Raw genomic sequence first — 22,918 nt, forward strand, 5'->3', positions numbered from 1 at the left:
ACTAGCCAACATGGATGAGGTAGAGTTCACACTCTAAAGCTAACACATATTATTCTTAGGGATGCCCTTGTGGTTTTTCATTTATTTTAGATATAACATGAACATCTTTGGTACTCTGATTTTCAGCCAACATCAAACTAGAATAACATAAGGTTGCTAATGCAAGAATACTGACGAGAACAGGGAATGACAAGCCATAGCAAAGAGAAGGAAAGAAAAGAAAAAATGTACATAAGAACTCTAAAAGCAGCATCAGCCAGGACCTCTTTGTGCAGGGGCCAGTTACCTTACTCTCCTCAGCTATCTGTGATGATATCTCATCCCCACACACACATTTACACTCCTGTCCCCTGAGGTTTTGTGGGTACCATTATGAGGGCAACCAAATGTGTAATATAGTTGGAATGGTTTCATCAGAATATCTTAAAAAATTTTTAAGTCCTTTCTATCAGCATAAGGGATGACAGACTAATGGTTGTAATATAGCTTTGACCAGTTCAGAAGTAAACTCTCCAGTGGCTTCTGAAATTACTCAATGTGAGATATTATCATGACCCAATATAGATTTTTTTACAGCTGTCTATTGTTTTCAACTACTTAACATATTGACCATACTTTTCTTCCAAAGGTAATCATTATTTAGACATAATTATTAATGATTTTTATCAACTAAATATAAAAACCTTGAGAGCTAGATTAAAGACTCTGATTTTTTAATAACATAATTATTATAAATCACATATCCCTTTTCTGACTTTTTGCTAGATTTGTCCAGTGCTAACTAAAATAACAGATCTTTATCAGATGCCAAGTTTCTGATAGATTTGATGACATGTGTTTACTTTTATATAGTATTTACTTTAAAATTTATACTATTTTACAAAAGCCCTCTAGGTCCTAATGAAATATTATGCCTCTTAATGGCTGGTTAAGGGGCACTTAGTAGTTTACATTTTATTCCATGTCTTGAAAAATAAATATTTCAAAGATAGAGTGAATAGAAGTGAATAGGATGGAATTTCTTGTTCGTGATCATATTGTCTCAATTCTGTTCTGCTTCACTAGTGACCAAAAAACATCCCAATATGGTGGTTGCAAGCCAAATAGGCCAACAAAGGCTATATCCCAGGAATAGACTAAAAAGTTATTATCATCCTTTTTATCCAGCCATGCCAATCTGAATCAGATATTTAATTATACTATAAACACATCTCATCTTCCAAAAAAAAAAAAAGTAAACCAGATAATATAGCTTGCATCAGAGCAAGTCCACATTTATTGATCAGCCTGGCAAGATAAAAGTAGAAGTACACAAAGCTTCCTTTTGGACATATCTGTAAGATCAGAAAGCTTTCTGCCGGTTACAGATATTCACAATGAGAATTTGCAGCATCTAGTTTGGAAACTTAGATTTTCCACTGCTCTTAGCAGAACAAACTTCCCGTGGTTTATCTCTCAACCGTCTAATGAGAAATCAGACCTTTTTCCAGAAACCACTCATGTGGAGATCTCTGAGCGGCTGTGAGTCCCTCTGTGTGTGTGCCCTTCCCTCCTGCATCCTGTCCAACGTCTCACAGTCCATATCCTTCAACATATATATGAAGTAGTCACAGATGCCATGGATCCCTACTGTGTCCCCATATGTTTTACCTTATTTTTCACAAGGTTAATATTACTCATATGTTGACTCTTATGTTATTCCTTTTTTAAAAATTACAATGTTTTCAGTGTTCACACCCATGTAACAAAGGCATATCCTCAGCTCCGAGGGCCTTTTAGACAAGTGTGCAAAGTGAGGTACTGTGACACGTACACATCATTGTGAAAGACATAAAAGATAAACCAGTTAATCAAGAATTGTATTTTTGAGAAAGGTTGTCTCATCAGTCAAATTAATTTTCCCTGATAATTACATAATTAAATAATTGTAATGTTACAGTGCCTTCGTAATACATTGTAATATTTTCTTATCTGTTGTTTACTAGGATTTTATTTTTATGATCAAATGGGTATGACTAACCTATGTCACAAGGTTTCTTATGGAAAATGACACCAATCTCCATTACCACTGGACTCCAAGAGTCTGAGATTTCTAGACACAAGATTTGTTCCTATGCCATATTAATATATCCTAATATAGCAAACCATAGTTGTTGCTGAAAGTTTGGAGTCATACATACAGATTATGTTGTTTATTTCTGTAATTAGCAGAAATCTCAGATATTCAAAGATTAAGCAGGACAGGAAGGTCAGTAAGTTCAATACCCATCCTGCCCACATATAAAGAAAAGGATGGTCTGAAGAAGAGATAAGGAACTTGCCCAAGTCCTGTAGTTTGCTGGATGGTCAAGCTGTAATTCCAGCCTGGGCAATTTTAACCAGTGTGTTTTCACTACTTTAATCTAAATGTGTTCTTAATCTTCATATTGTTCCAGTCTATTAAACTACTTTTCCTTTTCATTTTCACTTACCGTCTTTTGTTTTAGAAACAGCACTTGATGTTTCAGTTATACCCACTCTGGGGAATCTCCTAGAGCTGGATTTACCCTAGACTATACTCTCTGCTCCTTGGTACACATACGCACACACAAACACACATACACACATGCATACATATACCCCACCCTCAGAACCATCTATTGACCAGATGGCTGGGTGAGTTAAGGATGCGTGAGTTAAGGAGGCATCTGGTCCACCAATGGAAAAGTGGAGTACCATAAGCTCTGGGAATTTCCAGTAATGTTTAATCACTTCAGTGCTTTTGAATGCTGTAATCTAGAGTTTACAGCAGTCCATAAAGAATAGGATTGCAGGATCTTACCATCAGAAGCGGGCTTAGAGATTTTACGTTCAAGATGCAGAGGTTCAGCAATATTATGACTGCCCAGCACTGCCTAGAAAGCTGGTAATGAATAGCAGCTAGCCTTGTTGCCATAAAATTATTTGCCCCAAAATAAGAAGTGAGATTTTATAAATAGTTAGATAGGACCTTGTACATTTCTTTCTTGCCCTGAAAATTACGCTAATCTCCATTACCAATGGACTCCAAGAGTCTGAGATTTCTATACACAGTGTTTTCATTGGTTGAGCAATGGATGCTTAATGAAATTATTTTGACTTGTGATTTGACTCCCTATTTCCTTTGTGATTATAGATTTTATAATACGTGCAGTTCATTTATTAAATGCATGAAATTTATTTTACAGCTCTATGAAAAAGTTGCCCTGCTTCTGACGAATTTAGGTGAGTGGAATCCTTTCTATTTCATAGAACTGTACTGTGGGCTAGAGAGTATGTTTCAAAGATTCCTTTCTCTAATACTGCTGGAAAGAAATAGTCCCTTTATTTTAAAATTCATGCAACAAGTTTTTTCTTTGCCTTCAACAGAATAATTTAAATATGTCTAGTAATTTTTCTATATAAAGCTTTAAAATCTGTCACAAACATTATCTGTCATGAGCTAATGTAATTTAAGGTAGATTTTCTCTTCATGCACAAAAAATAGCATTACAAAAGTACATTTGTGTAAAGTATCCAGTATAATTTAGGAAAGTGTTCATTTGCTATTGCCTATAATTTTTGTTTAATTAAAAATATATCAAGTTTTTATGGTATATAAACTCACAGCAAAGTTAGTTTCTTTGAAGACTGGAAGGCCAGACATGGTGGCTCACATCTGTAATCCCAGCACTTTGGGAAGCTTTGGCAGGAGGATTCCTTGAGTCCAGGAGTTCAAGACCAGCCTGGATAAAATAACAAGACCCTGTCTCTACAAAAAAATTAAAAAATTAGCCAGGCATGGTGGCGTGTACCTGTAGTCCCAGCTACTCCAGAGGCTGAGGCAGGAGGATTGCCTGAGCCCAGGAGGTCAAGGCTGCAGTGAGTCATGATCATGCCACTGCACTCCAGAACAATCTGGTAACCAGTAATAACTTGTACATTTATCACATTTTCAAAATAAAGAAATTGTCCCAATTTTATTAACAAGGTATTGGTCATTGTGCTCTCTGCAGTTTGAGAAAATTACATGCTCCCATCCACAACTTGCTTTAATGCATTCCATAAGAAGCTTGTCCAGAGGAGAAAAAACTCACAAAAGTGTTCCTATTTTTAATCATCATTATGACAACAGATAGCATTTACTGAAACTTTCTATGAGCTGGATACAGAGCTAGGCACTTTACCTTATCTCTTTTAATGTCATTGAAATCTTCCATCACCACCAGTTCTTGCCCAAAAAGATAGGTTTATGTCCATGGAAGAGATAACTGCCCATTGGTAGACAATGTACCCTGTGGTAGCTTGATCCAGGCTAGCAGAAATGCCATTGGAGGTACAGTCCTGGTCCATCCACGGTGGGGACACCTGGGAACCTAGCTGGTGACCAGGAGACCTTTCCATGTAACCAGGAGTTCAGTAGCAGAAGTGAAACCCTTTAAGAAACCCTTTAAGAATCCTGTGTCTTTTTGGCCCTCAACAACAGTATGGCCTTGTCCTAAAACTGACATTTTAAACCATTTTAAATCAGATTTACTTTCATTCTCCCTTCCCTTCTCAGACATGCTCCCAAAAAGCATTTTGAGTTATAATTTGTGGAAATGAATTGATTAAGTGAAGTATTAAATGAGAAATTAGAAGTTCAGGGAATATGGAAGCAGACAAAATGCTACTGTATTAAATACATTTCCTTAGACATTGCTTGCTCATAGAATGTAGCTCCTGTGAAAGGATAAATTCATTCGACATGAGATTTCTAGCTGGAGGTTTGGTCTTGAGGGCAAATGGATCCATGTTTTGGTTCACACCATTATGTCCAGAGAGCATTTGCTTTATGGAGGTTGAAATATATGGAGATGAGATTGGCCCCTGACTGAGGTCAGGAAATTATAAGACACAGATGGTGATACAAATTAAAAGCTCTAAAGATGATGCCACCTCCTTGATATTTGTCCATGAGAATGGAAAATGGGGGATAAGGGTAAAAGCAAATGAGTCAAATGCTCTTAGCATTCTATGATAGGCATTTGACTCCCTCTTAAGCAGTAGGTTGGTATAATATGAGAACTAGAAGTTGAGACCAAGGAACTCTTTGGAGCTGGGAGGAACTAAGCCTGCATAGATTAAGAGGAAAAGAAAAGGCTACTGCAGAGAGCCACGACTGGGAATGAGGCCTCGACAGCCTGGCTGTCTATGCTGCTGGCTCTCCGGGTATCCTGTAAGAGTGGAACAGTCTAGGTATTCAATTCTCTCAGATTCTTCCATAGCCACTTCTCATGAGACCCTTGTTGGGTCTGGTCTGTGAGCTTGAGGATCCTATGAGTGGTCTGTTCCACCACACGCCATCCGTGGGTAAACTGGAGTCTCCTGCAGCCTCCTCAGGACTCCTGCGTCCCCACCCTGTGTGTGTGGGGAGGGAAAGAGAGGGAGTTGAGAGGGGATGAGATTCAGCCTTTCAAACTCTGCTCACCTTTTGTCCACAGAACAGCCTCGCACAGAGTCTGAGTGGGAGAACAGCTTCACCCTGAAAATGTTTCTTTTTCAGTTTGTCAATCTGAACAGCTCCACATTTTACATCGCATTCTTCCTCGGAAGGTAAGAACCTGACCCCTGCACACCTCCCCAAGCTGAGGACAGAACACTTAGAAGTCACTGACTCATGGGGACAGAGAAGCCCTCCCTTAGGGTGATTTATACAAAGTGTAAAAAGGGACGAGCATCCTCCTCCCTTCCCTTCCCAAATCTCAAAACCACCTGGCATCCCAGGGAAATCATCTCCACTCAAAATTGTCTGTCCACCTTTTGTTGCTAAGATAAGCAGAGGAAAATAGTTTGTGCATGTGAATGATGCATTGAAAACTTCTGGCCTCTGTCTGCACCTGAATCAGGCCCCTGGCTTTCCCACCTATGACGGCAGGTGGTACAACGGGGAGGGGGCTGTAGCATGTCCTGGATTCCTGACTTCACTTAAAAGGGAAGGACATCCTGACAGGAAAGGGGGCAAAAACGGGATACAGAGGATGCTGGGTAACTTTTAAATCCAGCAGTTATGAGGATTTGGGAAAGATTCCCTGGGTAGTGGTAATGTCGCATGAATTCCCTTACATGTGGAGGCATTTCAGAGGAGATGGGAACCCGGGAAGGACCAGGTATAGGGTTTTGGTGAGATCAACACAGCAGTCTCTCCTTCATTTCTAGCTATTCCAGCAGCACAAAACTCTAGGCAAATAGTTCAATAATTTTTTTAACAGCATGACTATTACTCAGAAAGATCAAATGTGTTTAAATCCAGGAGTAAAACTTCTGCTTACACAGGCCAGAGCAACTGATATGCAGCAGAAAATGTTGAAAGTCCACAGCAAGCAGCAGGAACTGGCTTGTGCTTTAGGCAGCCTGACAGAAAGTCCAGAAGAGACATGTGCCCTGGAGAATTCCAGAAGCTATGGTTATGACAGATCTGGATGGTTTCCTAATTCCCCCAGACCTACTACTTATAGTAGCAGTCATTCACATTGGAGAATGTGCTAAACTAAATGTAATATTCACTGAAAGCTTGGACCTAGAGCACTAATGGCTTGTTTTTCTCTGTGTGTTGAAGATTTACAGGACACCCAGGTGCCTACTTGAGGCTGATAAACAGGTGGAGACTAGAAGAGGTCTGTATTCTCCCATCATTCCTTGTTTCTGACAGACTTGCATTAAACAGCCTTAGGGCAACTTTGTGTAGATTATAAACCAGACACCCTTTCTTCCTCTCCATTGATTCTGGAATTTCTGTGTTTGCTTACCTTGCAGTGCCACCCTAGTGGATGCCTTATTGATCTGTGTATGCAAATGGGTATTATAATGGTGCTAAAGCAGACCTGGAATAATTTCATGGAACTTGGCTACCCGTAAGTACCTTAGTATCAATAATTGAGAGGCAGCATTGCTCATTATTGGCTTTTCTAGGTGTGGCAAGTAAGATAAGCAATGCAGACTCAGCAGTTAAGCCAGTGCGTGCACCTGGAACTAAGTGCTCACATTTAGACATCCAAAGGCAGCCATGAAAATCATAAACATTGGCTCTTCTGGGAGATTTAGCACAATTCACATGAACAAACGTGAATATTCTTTAAGGAGACTCTTTAGGCCCCTAAATATTGGATACTTGCTTGTGAGCCACTTTAAATACCTCTGACCTTTTGGGCTCCAGCATTGCAAGTCCTTAGCTATGTATGACACATTAACTACATCTCCACTCTCCCATCCTCATGGTAAGGCTGGTGATAAGATGTTGACAACAATGAGCAAAACCTTGCATCAACTTGGCAAGGATGACCTTGAATTCTGCTGTGTTTGCTCAGTTATGGTCAGTTAAGTTTTCATGGGGACATAAATCAACAGTGCTTCTATTCTGCTTTAATTCCACACCTATTGGTTTCCATGTCAGCTCAATGTCTCTGTAGAGACAAAGAAAACTCAAGGTTTCAGAGAGGACCACTCAGCCAGAACGATTAGTGGGAACTTGGTTCACTTCAGAAAATCTTTTCTTAGCTCTCTGTCAGAACCAAAGCCAGCAATTTTCTGTTCTTAGATTTATTTTTAGAAATCTTGTTCCAAGTATTTGATGTTTTCTATAAAACTTTTTAAAAATAAAACATTAAACAAAAATTATCAGCGTTGTATTCTACTTTAAGATATAAATCACAATTAAAATGTCATAGACATCAAGAGAATTATATTTTATCTTCTGATAATAAGGACATAGAGCAAAATTGTAAAGTAGGCAGTTTGTCTTTGATGTTCATCCCTTTATTTGCTTTATTTCCCATGTGTTTTGTTTTTTGGCCCTTCTACTCCTGGATATCCTTCAACTTTTTCCTTGTCCTGTACAGAACACAGATCTGCCTCCAATCTGTCATTTCCTCAATGCTTTCTCATATTACAAAATGCACTCCTGAACACTGCTAAGGGTTCCTGTGCTAACCTTACCAACGCCGGGTGCATTTTACTGGGAGTCAGAGTCCCTGTGGAGAGCTCATGCCAAAAGCAAACAAGTCCAGTTGTAGAACTGCAGGTGTTTGTGTGCCAAGAGAGGAAGCATTTTGTGGGTTTGCAGATCTTTAGGCCCCTGATGTCAGAGTATACAGCTCAGCACCCATGTAGCAAGACTGCTCAAGGGTCCTAAATCAAGCCACTTAAGCCAGATATTCCTCAAGATATCTTGGTGTTGCCTTTGTACTGGGGTATCCATTTATAGATATTCTCAGTCCTCTATTCAACCCTCATAGGCAATGCCAAACATGAGACAGTTTCATGAATGATTAAAACAAGTTCATCAATCATTCTGTTTACTTGCAAATATAAATACTTGAAGTATAGACTCCATTGTTATTTTCTTCCTAACCTGAGGCTTTATTTCTTTGATAGCCTGTCCTGAATTTTTCAAACTATTGTTTCTGTATTCAAACTCTCCTTTTTCTTATTACCTAAGTCATATGATCAGTTACATTTTTTGTAAGAAATTGATCTTTTTGCCCAGGTTAATTCAGAATTGGTGGACTAGAAGAAAAGTACGACAAGAACATGGACCTGAAAGGAAAATAAGTTTCCCACAATGGGAAAAGGACTATAACCTTCAGCCGATGAATGCCTATGGACTCTTCGATGAATACTTAGAAATGAGTATGGAAATATTCTACTTTATCTTATTAATTATAAATTTTAGATCTCCAGGTATATTCAACTAAACATATACCCATTATCATCAAGGTCCTCAGTGCGTAGGGATTCCTAAGCCAAACAGAGAGGAAGGCATGTCCTGCTTAAACTATGCTACACTTACATTTAAGGAATCAGATTTCTCTGGAATCAAACCAAAGCTATTTCTCTTAGCACGTATCTAAGACCATGGGCTTTGGAAGTAAATTATCTGGGTTCAAATCCCAGCCCTATCATTTATTAACTGTGAAACTTTGGGCAATTACTTAATCTCTCTTTGTCTCAGTTTCCTCATCTCTAAAGTGGGAATAATAATAAGAGGAACCATTTCATAAAGTCTTTGTGTGGATTAAATGAGTTAATGCATGAACATGACTTAGAGCAATCCTAGCTCACTATGTACTTGGTACATGTTACTTATATCATTATTATTCTCTTATTCTTTTTGTCTTCTGGAGGGAAAGGCAAATAAAATATCTTAGATAAATTAAGTATGAATATATTTTCTTTCATTATTAAATTGAATATGTATATATTTCCTTTCATTTTAAGCTCTAACATAGGAGTGGAAATGAGGGAAGGGCTGGGCAAGATCCATTTCTTCTAAAGGTAGCAGTTCTTTCTGGTCAAATTAGAAATTTAAAGGAATAGTAGAATTGATGCTTAATGTTTCTTAAATTGCTTATATTCTAAGTATCTACTTATGTCTTTAGAGTTTCAATTATAGAATGGCAGAATGATATAACCTAGGGAAGAAATCAATTTGGACATTAAAAATAAAACTTAATAAATAGAATTCATTAAGAGAACTAACCACTTTGAGATCCTTAATGGATTCTTCTCCCATAAAGAAGACAATGAACAATAATGTTGGTATATTGAGTGCTTAAAAAGAACCTTTTATGTGGCTAGAATTTGGTAGTGCTCCAAATCCTGAAGTATCTTTGCAACACAAAACAAATCTCAGAAGTATCACAAGCAGACTGATGAGTTGTAACTGCTCACTTCTGTTCTTTTGTTTTTGCTATTTTCTTAATAACTTCCCCACTTTGTTATATACTTTAAAATGTATTCACTGAAGTATAATAGTGAAAAAGTGTATATAAGTGTAGAGACCAATGAGTTTTTGCAAATTTACACACAAATGTAACCAAATATATGTAGATGAGAGGTTGGCAAACTATTGCCTGCAGGTCAGATTCAGCCCACTGCCTGTTTTTGTAAATAAAGTTTTATTGGAACACAGCAACTCCCATTTATTTACATATTATTTGTGGCTGCTTTGGCACTGCAACAGTAGAGTTGGGTAGTTGTGTCAGAAAGTGGCTGGTCTGCAAAGCCTTCTTTATTTCTAGAAAATGTTGCTATCCAGTGAGCTAGATCAAGAAATAGAATATCAATATCAAAGAAGACTTCTTTGTCCCCTCTTCCATTTATAACACCCTCTCTGACCACTTCCCTGACTTCTAACACCATAGATTGACTTTACCTTTGTTATTCTCCATTTAAATGTAATTGTAAAGTACATACCCTTTGTAGTTGGCTTGTTTCATTCAACATCATCTTTCTAACATTCTCCCATTTTGCTACAGGTAGTAGAACTTCATTTTATTGCTGTATAGTATTCCTAGAATGTAGACCAGGAGCCAAATTATGAAACAGGAGTTTGTCTTTGACACCCACCCTCATCTTTCCTTAGTCATGTGGGTTTTTCTGTTTGTTTGTTTTGTTTTGTTTGCATTTCCACTCCCAGATGAGCCCCAACTTTGTCCCCTGCTGCCCTGACACAGCACACAGACCCCCATACCACCATCAATCCCTCAACCCTCCACATATCATGAAATGTACTCCTGAGCACTCTAAATAATAATATGCTAGGTAACTGCATTTTAACAAAAGCAAAGCCTCTGCCAAGCTTGAGTCAGGAAAAAAAAAAAAAAGGCAAATTCACTTGTAGAAGTGAAGACATCAGTGAGCCAAAAGATGAGCTATTTTGTGAGTTTGCAGATCTTCTAGGCTCCTGAATAATAATGTACTATTATTGACCAGGCGTGGTGGCTCACACCTGTAATCCTAGCACTTTGGGAGGCCAAGGCAGGTGGATCACCTGAGGTCACAAGTTCAAGACCAGCCTGGCCAATGTGGTGAAACCCATCTGTACTGAAAGATACAAAAATTAGCTGGGCGCAGTGGCAGGCGTGTGTAATCCCAGCTACTTGGGAAGCTGAGGCAGGAGAATTGCCTGAACCTAGGAGGCAGAGGTTGCAGCGAGCCAAGATTGCACCATTGCACTCCAGCCTGGGAGAGAGAGCAAAACTCCGTCTCAAAAAAAAAAGAATGTACTATTATTTATCCATCCATTCTACTGCTGATAGACACTTGTGTTGTTTCCAAATTTAGGCTCTTATAAATAATACCTTTATGGCATTTTTGTACATGTATTTTGATTAACATACGTAGATGTTTTTATTAAGAATTTACATAAAAGTGGAGGTAGGAGGCCATAGATATGCATTTGTTTGTCTTTAATAAACACTTGAAAACAGTCTTCAAAACTGGGCTGTGCCAGTTTATACTCTGGCTAATAGTAGAACAGTTCCAGTTATTCCACAAACTTACTAAAACTTGCGTTCGTATTTTAGCCATTTGGGTTGGTATGCAGCAGTATCTCATCATGATTTTAACTTGAAATTTTATGATAACTAATAATGCTGAGCACCTTTTCATATGCTTATAGTTATTTGGATAAACTTGTGAATTTATATTCAAGCCCATGTTTTTTTTGTGGGTATCTGTCTTTTCCTTAGTGATTTGTTATTTATATATTCTGGATATCAATTATTTGTCAGATATATATGTTGAAAATTAAATATCACTTCTCAGTGGTTGGCTTGACTTCTCATTCTAATGGTGTGTTTAAATGAAAAGAAATTTCAGCTTCATTCTTCTTCAAAATTGTTGCCATATAAGTTTTAGAACCAGATTTCTAATTTCTATAAAAATCTTACTGAAATATTAGTTGGGATTAAATTGAACTCCTACATCAATTTGAAGATATTTGATGTTTCCCCAGTCCATGAAAATGGTATACCTTTGCATTTATTTATGTCTTTTTACATTTTTCTCAGCAATACTTTTGTAGATTTTAGTATATAGGTTTTGTAAAATTTAGATTAGTTTCTAGGCACCTTAGGAATCTTTGTGCAACTGCAAATGATGTTTTTATTGTTTTATTTTCTAATGTTTTGTTACTAATATTAATATATAGAAATATTGTTGTTTTGTATGTTTGCTTATGCAAACTTGCTAGCATCTAATATCAATTAGAGTTGCTTATATATTTTTTGAGATTTTCTACCATATATACATAATTGTATCATCCACATATAATGATAACTTTACATTTTCCTTTTTAGTCATTATATATATATCTTTTTGTTCTTGCCTAAATGCACTAAGACCTTTTATATAATGCTGGATAAAATTGATGATATTGGACATCATTGTTTCTGACCTGAGGGTGAAAGTGTTCAATATGTTACCATTAAGTGTGGTGCTAGCTGTATTGTTTTGTACATACTTTTTATTATTTCCTTAAAGAAGTTTTCATATATCCCTAGGTTGCTGAGAGTTATTATCATGACTAGTATTACATTATATCATGTCATTTTTCTGAATCTATTGAAATGATTATGTGATTTTTAAAAATTTTTACTAATGTGGTGGATTTCATTGATTATTTTTTGCTGTTAAAAAGTTGTTAAACTAACCTAGCAAACTTGGAAAAAATGCCCACTTGGGTCACGATGCATTTTTTTAATTACTAAGTTCAATTTGCTGATATTTTGCTTATGATATTTATATATAAATTCATGGAAGATATTATAGTATAGTTTTTCTTTCTTGTAATGTTTCATTTAGATTTGGGTATCATTTTTATGATAGCCCTTTAAAATGATTGGGTAATTATTTTTCTCTTAAGCAGTTTACATAAGATTACTATTATTTCTTTCTTACATACTTGGAAGAATTTACAATGAAGTAGAAGGACTTGAAATTTTCTTCACAGGAAGAACTTTAATTATAGATTTATTTTACTTAATAGATATAGGACTATTTCATTTTTTTGTTTCTTCTAGCATCTGTTTTCATAAGCTGTGTTTTAGTCATGTATTTTTTCAAGAAACTTGTTCATTTCATCTAAATTTTCAAACTTAGTAGCATAAAATTGTTTATATATCTCCTTATTAACTTTTTATGTATCTAGGGTGTATAGTGATGCCCTTTCTTTCACTTATAATTTCATAGTTTGTGCTTTTCTCCCTTTTTTAAAACAGTACCTTAGAGGTTTATTAATCTTTTCAAAAGAAAAATTAACTTTGGTCTTTGTTGATTTTTCTCTACTACACATTTGCCTTTTGGTTCATTCATTTCTGCTCTTATCTTTATTTCCTTCCTTTACTTCCTTTGGGCTTAATTTCACTTTTTTTCTCAGCATCTCAAGATGCTGATTTTCAGATTTTCTTTTTTTCTAATATAGGCATTCAGAGCTATAATGTTCTCTATAAATACTGCTTTGGCTGTATCCCACAAGTTTTTATATATTGATTTTATTAGCAAAACATTTTCCATTTCCCTTGTAATTTATTTTCGACTATGCATTTTGAAGGAATGCATTAGTATCAAAACATCTAAAGAGTTTTGATATATTGCTCTGTCGTTGATTCTAATTTAATTACACTGTTATCAGAGTATATTCTCTATGTTATTTCAGGCTTTTGATAATATATATATGTGTATATATATGTATATATATGTGTATATATATGTATATGTGTATATATATATGTATATGTGTATATATGTATATATATGTGTATATATGTATATATATGTGTATATATGTGTGTGTATACATATATGTATATATATATAAAGATTTACCTTATGCTCCTTTATACCATCTATGTTGATATATGTTTCAAGTATGTTCTGCAGTTAGTTGTTTGGTATAATGGTCTACATTTTTATGTCAATTAGGCAAGATTGGTTAATTGTGTTTTTCAAATCTTCTAAGTCCTTGTTAAATATTGTGCCTCTTATCTACTAGTTACATACTTGAAATCCCCAAGTATGATTGTGGATTTGTCTTATTCTGTTTTTAGTTCTGTCAACTTTTGCTTTATGTATTTTGAAACTAGGTTATTATATACATACAAGTTGGATTATTCTGACTTACTGTTGAATTGATGTTTTTATCATTATGTAAAGTAATTATTGAATAATGCAACACTTTGAGGATGTGATGGGCAGGAGGCTGAAGAGCTAACCTTAAAACCTTTCAAAGGGCAGAAGTGAGCCTCTTATTGCCTCTCAGAGCTAAGGAGATAGGGACCCAGCAGTTTCTCAATCACAGCAAAGGAACAAGAACAAATCAAAGGTGGAGTAAGCTTTACAAACACTCTATGCCAGCACTAGCCCAGCTTAATCTGTGACCAGCTTTAAGTGATTTCTCTTATCTGCCTAACATCACCAGGAGGAATTCTTTCTTTATGGTAGAAAAGAACATCACTGAAAGCAGAGTATCACAAATTTGTTCCTAAAGAACTAGATAGTAAATAATTTTGGCTTTTTGAGCCAATGGCAAAATCAAGGCTATTTTGTAGACACTTTTACAGCCATTTAAAATATAGCCATTTAAAATGTAAAAACTATTCTTAGCTCACAGATGGTTAAAAAAGAAAATCAGATGGTTGGTCAAATTTGGCCACAGGCCATAGTTTGCTGACCCTTGATCTAGAGCCTCTACATGTGTGGCATACAATAAAAAGATTACTAGGTATGCAGAAAGGCAAGAAAATGTGACTAATAATCAAGAGGAAAAAGGAGACCCAAAGATGATTCAGAAATTGGGTTTAGCACACAGAGACTTTCAAATAGCTACGATTTACATATAAAAATAGAAGAAAATATTGACAAAAATGATTGAAAAATTGAGACTTTGAAAGAGAATTAAAATCTATAAAATAATTCTAGAATTGCAAAATATAAATCTGGAATTAAGAACTCATTTGATATGTTTAATAGCAGATCGAGGCTGGGTACAGTGGCCCACGCCTGTAATCCCAGCACTTTGGGAGGCCAAGGTTGGTGGATCACCTGAGGTCAGGAGTTCGAGACCAACATGGCGAAATCCTGTCTGTACTAAAAATACAAAAATTAGCTTGGTGGTGCATGCCTGTAATCCTAGCTGCTCTGGAGGCTGAGGCAAAGAATCAGTTGAACTGAGGAAGTGGAGGCTGCTGTGAGCTGAGATCATGCCACTGCACTCCAGCCTGGGCGACAAGAGCAAAACTCTGTCTCAAAAAAAAGAAAAAGAAAAATGAGCAGATTGACTTAGCGTAAGACAGTAAATTAGTGAACTTGAAGACAAGTCAATAAAAAGAAAATCCAAACAAGCCCAGAGAAAAGAACAGAAAAACAGAGCAGAAAACATAAGAAACATGCAAAACAGCCAAAAAGGCTGAAATATTTGTAAGAGAAGTCCTAGAAAGGAATAAAGAATGAGAAAAAGTGATATTTGAAGATGTAATGTCTGAGAAAGGGTAAATTAAAAGGAGGTAAACTTATATATTAGAATATAAAACAGTTAAAAGTTGAACTAGGTCTATATAGATCAAGATAATATCTCAAAATTATCATGTGATATGAACAGGGCAAAAAAATTGTAAATAATGATATCATTATGTAAAGTTTAGGCACAAAAAAAGTATTTACATGATATATGCACTATGTATAATTTATTGATATATGGATATTCATGTGTTTGTGTGTGTATATATATATATATATATATATAAATGAACTGGAAGGATGCATGCAAAACTCATGTCAGCAATTGTCTCTATGGAGAGGAAACCACTCAAGAGCAAAAATAGAGGAGAATTCAGTTTTATCTATATAATATTTATTTTATTTATAAAAAGATATTAAGCAGGTATGACAAAATGTTACCAAGAGTTAATACTAACTCTTCCATGGGTATATGGAAGTTTGTTATATCATTCTTTATGCTTTCCAATATTTAAAAGTTTTTTTCCAAAGAATTTTTAAAAATTAATCTACCTCTATGCTACAAGTCTCTTCCCTTGAAAAAAAAAAAAGCAGCAGTTAATGGGCATTAATCACCTCAAGACCAATATCATGTGGGTCACCTTTGTGCTGTGTAAAAATGATTGGTTTGTTTGGTTTTAGGCCATAATATTTAACTAGATAATGAAACTCATTAGGTGTCAGATAAACAAAAACTACCAGTGAATTAAACACATTTTCTTTTTAAACTTGCAGTTATTTTCATTATAAATACAACCTGAAAGAACTAAACTCTAGTTGCTTTTTCTGTCCATAACATCCAGTACTGTTAGTGATTGTAAGAATTATCTCTGTCAGTTTTATTTCTACCTGATAGGTTTTCTTTGTGTTCTGGCCTTCATTGTAATTACATGTCAGTCACTGAACCAGCATTATTTGGTACCTGACAAGTCCTTCCCATACACAAAACCCCTATAGTGAGTATGTAGGAAAAAGAAACATAAAGAAGTTGCTGTTTCTACTTTCATGAAGCTCACTGCAAAAGGAGAAAAAGGCAAAACGCCGTAAAATCAAGACAAATAAGTTTTATGGTGGTGAGCAGAGTTGTGGCGGCTACAGAGGAGGTAGTAGTTAATTACAATTATGAAAGACTCAAGAGGGTACATTTGAGTACTCTTGAAGGTAGAATGACTACTTCATCAAAATAGTCATAGCAACACTAAGTGCATATATGCTGTATCCCCATAAAATCAGAAGACTAGTGTGGCCAGAGTAGAGGATTGTTTGGGAAACCTGTTTTCTGTATGGGGTGTATTTGGACATGAGGCTTGGAAGTTTGCTTGGAGTCAATTTATTGAGATCCTCGAATGGCATGGTGAAAAGTTTCGGATTTATTCTGCAGCCAGTGAGAACCTACTGAAACATTTTGTGTAGGGAGATGAGTGATGGGGTTGAACCAACATTTTAGGCACACTGACAGCAGAATGATAGGGAAGGGAGCTGAAAGTTTGGAGGCAAAAAAGTCAGTTAGAAAATCAGAGTCTGAACTCAAGTGGGGACAGTGGAGAGGAGGGAGAAATGAGAGACATTTTTGAAGAGTAATTGTCAGGACTAGGGGGCTGATGGTTCTGAAGGCTAAGCTAGCTGAGACCTGGTTTTTATGCAAGTTGATTCTGAAGGGAGGAAACGAGAAGGGACATAAAGGATAAATACGTTCAAGGATGAGGTTCAGAGATTGGTTTGGGGAGTGCTGTTTCTGTAGCATTACAGACAACTGGAAATTCCCTGAAAAGAGTCAGGGTTAGCGATAGAGAATTGAGAACCCTTATCAGAGAGATAATAATGAAGTCACGGGAGTAGATGGACTTACCAAGGAAAAAGAGAAGGCAGGAGAAAAATAAAACCAGGTTGAAACAGAAGGGAACGCTCACATCTATTGGTGGGTAAAGAACCACCTAGCACAAGCACTAAGTGAGAATGTGACCAAAGACAGGGGACACCTGGAGGTGGCAGTGTAACCAAGATGAGGTAGATGGACTCTGCAGAACTCTGGAGCTACAACGCTGGGATTAGAGTCCTTTCTTACTTAACTTGTTTTGGGCAAGTTACCTGACCTCTTTGTGCGTCGGTTTCCTTACCTGTAAAATGAGGATAATAGTAGTACCCACCACATAAGGTTGTCATGAAAATTAAATGAGTTAGTGTATATGAAGTAATTAGAACAATGCCTGTTTTTACATAGAAAATGCTATATATATGTAGTCATTGTTTTGTTGTTGTTACTTTCTAAAATAAAGTTTGTAAATATACTTTTTACTATTTTTACAGTCATATATGTATATATACATAGTCATTCAAACAGCCAAATACTTTTTGTCCGTGATGCCCAGTAAATTTTATTTTTTTTATTTTCCATTATGATGACTGGTTGTTTTGCATCAGAAACCACCTCCTTTTAAAAAAATTTTTATTTTGAAAGTTGCAAAAAGAGTAGTTTCTATACCTTACTTTTGCTAATGTTAACATCTTACATATTTATTAAAACAAGAAAAGTTAAGAATACAATGCTATTGTCTAATCTACAGACCTTATTTGAATTTTGCATTTTCCCAGTAATAACTTTTTTCTTGTTCACAATACTTCCAAGATCCAGCATTGCATTTAGATATGTTGTCTCCTTAGTTTCTTTTAATCAATGACAATTCCTCAGTCTGTCTTTGTTTTTCATGATCTTGACATATTTGCAGAGTATTTGTCAGTAGTTTTGGAGAAGCTCCTTCAATTCAGGTTTGTCTAGTGTGTTTGCATAATTGGGTTGGGGTTATTCATTTTCGGCAAGAATACCACTTAAGTGATGTTATACCCGCCTCAGTGCATCATATCGGGGTGTGTAACATCATTATGTCTTGTTACTGGTGATATTTACTTTGATCACTTGGTTAAAATTATGTTTTCGGCTGGGCACGGTGACTCACACTTGTAATCCCAGCATTTTGGGAGGCCAAGGCAGGCGGATCACAAGGTCAGGAGTTTGATACCAGCCTGGTCAACACAGTGAAACTCTGTCTCTACTAAAAATACAAAAATTAGCTGGTTGTGATGGCGGGCGCCTGTAATCCCAGCTACTCAGGAGGCTGAGGCAGGAGAATCACTTGAACCCAGGAGGTGGAGGTTGCAGTGAGCCGAGATCGTGCCGCTACACTCCAGCCTGGGGGACAGAGCTAGACTCTGTCTCAGAAAAAACAAAAAACAAAACAAACAAACAAAAAAGATGTTTTCCAGGTTCCTCTGCTAAAAAGTTTCTGTTTTGTAATTAGTAAAAGTTATGTGAGGAGATACTTTGAGAATCTACAAATATCCTAGTTTCTTCAATACACTTCCCCCTACTAATTTTAGCATTCTTTGATATTTCTTGCCTACAAAAATTATTATGGTGATGTTTGACTAATGGTGATTTTTTAATTTTCATCATTCCTCCTATGTTGATTAATTAGAATTCTGCCATAAGGAAGAGCCACCCCTTATCTCCCATTTATTTATTTAATCACTTATTTATGTAAGTATATATTTACATCAGTCTGGACTTAGATACTTAGTCTTTGGGTCATAATCCCATGCTTTCATTATTAATATTGTTTCGTACAAATTGTTCTAGATTTGGCCATTAGGGGTGCCTTCAAGTTTGTTCTGTGTCCTATTGGCATGTCCCCATCATTTTTTGAGCATTTCCTTCCTTTCTGGCATCACAAGATGTCCCAGGCTTCTCTTGTATTGTCCCTACCGTAGCTCTGGAATCAAACCGTCCTCCAAGGAACACTGATTCCTTTGGTTAGAGAATGATATTTAGGAAACAAGATCTGGATCCTAGGTGTGCTCATAGCTCCCAGGATTCCATTGCTTCCAGGCCCAGGAAGTGCCTCTTTTTCCAGTCTCCTGGCCATCTTTCTGGAAGAGATATCCCCTGTGCATGTGTATTGGGAAAAATGGGACTTAAGACAATAACATATTCAGATTATGATCCCTTTGAAAATAGTAATGGAAAACCAATACTCTCTGTTCTTTTTCCTTTTTTCTTTTCTAGTTCTTCAGTTTGGATTCACAACTATCTTTGTGGCAGCTTTTCCCCTAGCACCACTTCTGGCCTTACTGAATAACATAATTGAAATTCGACTTGATGCTTACAAATTTGTCACACAGTGGAGGAGACCTTTAGCTTCAAGGGCCAAAGACATAGGTAAGTTGGATTTGGGTATGTTTTTAAAAAACATATTAAACATCTGGTGGATAAAATTTTAAAAGCCACAAACTTTAGATTTTTAATTATGTTTTCCATTTAATGTAATTCACCTAATTTTTGCAAAGAATAATTATATTAGTTTTAAATAATATTAGACAAGAAGTAAAGCTGTCTATTTGGAAGTTTATAATTTCCAGTGCTAGAGAATTTGTGCTTAAATAGAGTCTCAATTTGATTATTTCTACCTTAAGATTCTAGAATCTAAAATTTAGATTTATTATCACATATCCTTTTTAAAATAGATCTTCCATTTGCTTAACCTTGATTTGTTCTTTCCTAAATGTTTGCCTGATTTACATGAAGTATAATCCAGTTTTTCTAACGGCAGAGATGAACTTTGGTCTTTGACTAGAGATGCTAAGTTGAATCAGATGCAGCTCCCATGAGAGCTGCCTGAGATCAAAGACTGTCTTTTATTCATTTCTGCATTCAGTGCTTAGCACAGAGCAGGCAGTCACCCAGCCAATACGTGTGGAAGAGAATTGCATGTGGATGTTATTGTTAATGACATCTTTTAACCTCGACATGAAACAAGCACACATTCTGTGAGCACCTACCCTGGGTCAGTGTGTCATTGGCAGGGCCCACAAGGATGAACAGAAGAGACCAAATCCATACCCTTAAGGAGCTCCCAGTCTGGTGGGGCTTGACATTATGTGTGCTGATCCTATCAGATGGTATTTTGGTGCCTTATCATTAACCAGAATTCTCTGCCTCATGTCTGATCCTATTAAGTCACAAGCATATAGACACTCCCATAGAAACTCCCTCAATGCCAAGTTGTTTGCACACATCTTTCCTCCTGGTTGCAACTGTCAGTATTTGGAAAGATGAAGAAAGGACCCATGAAAAGGACTTTTAAAAATTAATTCCATTTTTTCATAATTATCACCTCTGTTTTGTGTATGGAACTAATACAACACTTCTATTTGAATAGGAATTTGGTATGGAATTCTTGAAGGCATTGGAATTCTCTCTGTTATTACAAATGCATTTGTCATAGCGATAACATCTGACTTTATCCCTCGCTTGGTGTATGCTTATAAGTATGGACCTTGTGCAGGCCAAGGAGAAGCTGGGCAAAAGTAAGTTTGCTATAAAACCACTATACAGTTTCTATTTCCTAGCCATTTTTTGAGGTTGGACACTCAGACAGAAGACTGCACTGGAGAATATGGAATACATGCCCAGAAGGAGAGGCCTGTGATAGGGGAGGTGGAATTATGATTTATTATAAATAATAATAATAACACTGTCAGCCAAAGAAAACATGTCCTCATCTACCAAAGAGTTGGAGGACATACAAGTCAGACAGGTTTTAGATGGAATCCAATGTAAGAGTGGCAATTAATCATTTTCCCCACCCCTGACCTCTGCCCACTATGAATTTAGAAATGTGTGATATGCTAATGTGTATACCAAAACAGTAGTATATGATGTATATATAGTTATATCATTTTATGAGTTTGCAAAAGGACAGTTACAATCTGATTTACATTGTGTCATTATGTGTAGACTCTGTAGATCTTACATAGGAAATACGGAACTAGGTACTGAGTACCCAGTAGGTCCTCAATAAGTATTCGTGGAATAAGTAAGTGAATGACTTTTTCATGGGTATTGACCTGACCAATGCCTATATTACCCCAAGCAAGTTGAGTGGACTAAACTCCTTGGGAGGATCAATTCTATGGCATTGCCTCAATGGTTTGCAAAGCCAGGGCACGCTATATATGTTCAGATAAAGATAAGTCAAAATTATAACATCCGCTAGTTTCATTCCTGTACCTTGGAGAAAGGGCAAGAAGTCTTAATATGCTTTAAAAATCCCTGTTTGGTTAAAGCCAAAATAATTAAACTCTTATTATGGGATTTTGATGTCTATAGGTCAGAGTGAGGTGTGTTTGGGGATCACAGGGTCTTCTTAATAACCCAGAAATCACCCTACATTGGCTGCTGTCTACTTATACAAGCAGCCCTGGTTTACTAGCCTGAGCCAGATTGATTCATCCTCTACAGCCATTGTAGCTGATCGACCCCAAGGAGTTAAGTGCCACCGAAGCAAATCAACTGAACTCATGCAAACCTGGCCTGGGCCCGATTCATTATGAATCCTACATAAATGGGCTAAGGCGTGGATGATTGAGGAATGTCATAAAGCTCACAATCCAGTTATTTGAACAGGCTTCTATAAAGTTCTTGACTACTATAAGCATGTGGCCATGACACACTAATTATCTAGCAACTTTTAGTGAGCATACCATCCCATTTTAAGACAAATGTAAAGACATGTTATTTTGCCCAGGCATTTCTTTCTAATTGCAACTATCGTTGACATTCTCTGCTTGGCTTAGCCTGAAAAAGCTTACCTTCACTCAAACCACTTTCACATGTGTTTTTAGTTGATTCTCAAAACAGCCCTGGGAGTGGGATGTGCATTATAATCTTCACTTTGAGGAGCAGGAAGAGATTAAAAGAGGTTAAGTCCAGAATCACAAGGCATAGTAACTCTGGGAGCCCATGTGAAGGTGGAGCCTCGACTCACTCTCCATCCCGCACCTCACAGCCCTTGAGGCTGTCCCTTAACAGTAAACCCCCTGGATTTTCCGTCGTAATGGTGTTTCAATTCTTTCCCAAATTCAAATATGGTGAAATCTACCTTGTTTTAGGGGGAACCAAAAACAAAATGGGAACCTTTATGCACAATTGATAGTGAATCAAAGCTTTAGAATTTTAACAACCTGTTAGATTTAAGACAATGTCCACAGTGATTAAAGTGTATCTCATAGCCTCCTTATATCAATTTTACTGGGCTCTTTGGAGCTTTTCTTTTCTTTCTTTCTTTTTTAACCTTTCTCTTTGACTTAGGAGCCTTCTGCCACTTTCAATTTATAGATCTGCCTTTTGTTTTCTAATCCATTAGTCATTTTTCATGTTTTCAAGTAGTTAAATTTATGTATGTTTCTTCATGAATCTTATTTTCTGCCTCACTGGCCACTCTATTACTTTTCAGATTTTTTTTATTTTTCCAATTTAGAAATGCTTTAGAAATTATTGAACTCATAAGAGTAGCAGAATTGTCAAGGTATAGAAAGTCATAAGCCTTTAGGGTAGTACAGTGATTGCTGGCTCATCCCTTTCTTATGTATTAAAGGATTGAAAATAATAAGTGGTGAGTGGCTTTTACGGTAGAATTCTCACATTTAAATGAGTGTGTGGTCTTCTCAGAAGTTACATGGAAGAGATATGCATCCTAATCCAAATGGCACTACCCTGTAGAAGACATTTTCTGGATCTTTCTTGGAAGTGCCTACAGAGGCCATCTACCAT

General features: G+C 36.5%; 1 protein-coding gene across 6 annotated transcripts in view; it reads left to right on the forward strand.

Moving 5' to 3' along the window:
* The window catches only part of ANO4 (anoctamin 4), a 417,441-nt gene that overhangs the window by 373,741 nt on the left and 20,782 nt on the right, over window positions 1-22,918 (forward strand). For all 6 annotated transcript variants that reach the window (XM_055358773.1, XM_055358771.1, XM_055358774.1 and 3 more), the window contains 7 exons: window positions 3,207-3,243; window positions 5,481-5,592; window positions 6,596-6,653; window positions 6,793-6,890; window positions 8,522-8,664; window positions 19,373-19,525; window positions 20,526-20,673. In XM_055358773.1, the coding sequence (XP_055214748.1) occupies window positions 3,207-3,243; window positions 5,481-5,592; window positions 6,596-6,653; window positions 6,793-6,890; window positions 8,522-8,664; window positions 19,373-19,525; window positions 20,526-20,673 (749 nt within the window). The remainder of the gene's footprint in view (window positions 1-3,206; window positions 3,244-5,480; window positions 5,593-6,595; window positions 6,654-6,792; window positions 6,891-8,521; window positions 8,665-19,372; window positions 19,526-20,525; window positions 20,674-22,918) is intronic.

Source organism: Gorilla gorilla, chromosome 10 (assembly GCF_029281585.2).
Source record: "Gorilla gorilla gorilla isolate KB3781 chromosome 10, NHGRI_mGorGor1-v2.1_pri, whole genome shotgun sequence".
In the NCBI taxonomy this organism is placed as follows: Eukaryota; Metazoa; Chordata; class Mammalia; order Primates; family Hominidae; genus Gorilla; species Gorilla gorilla.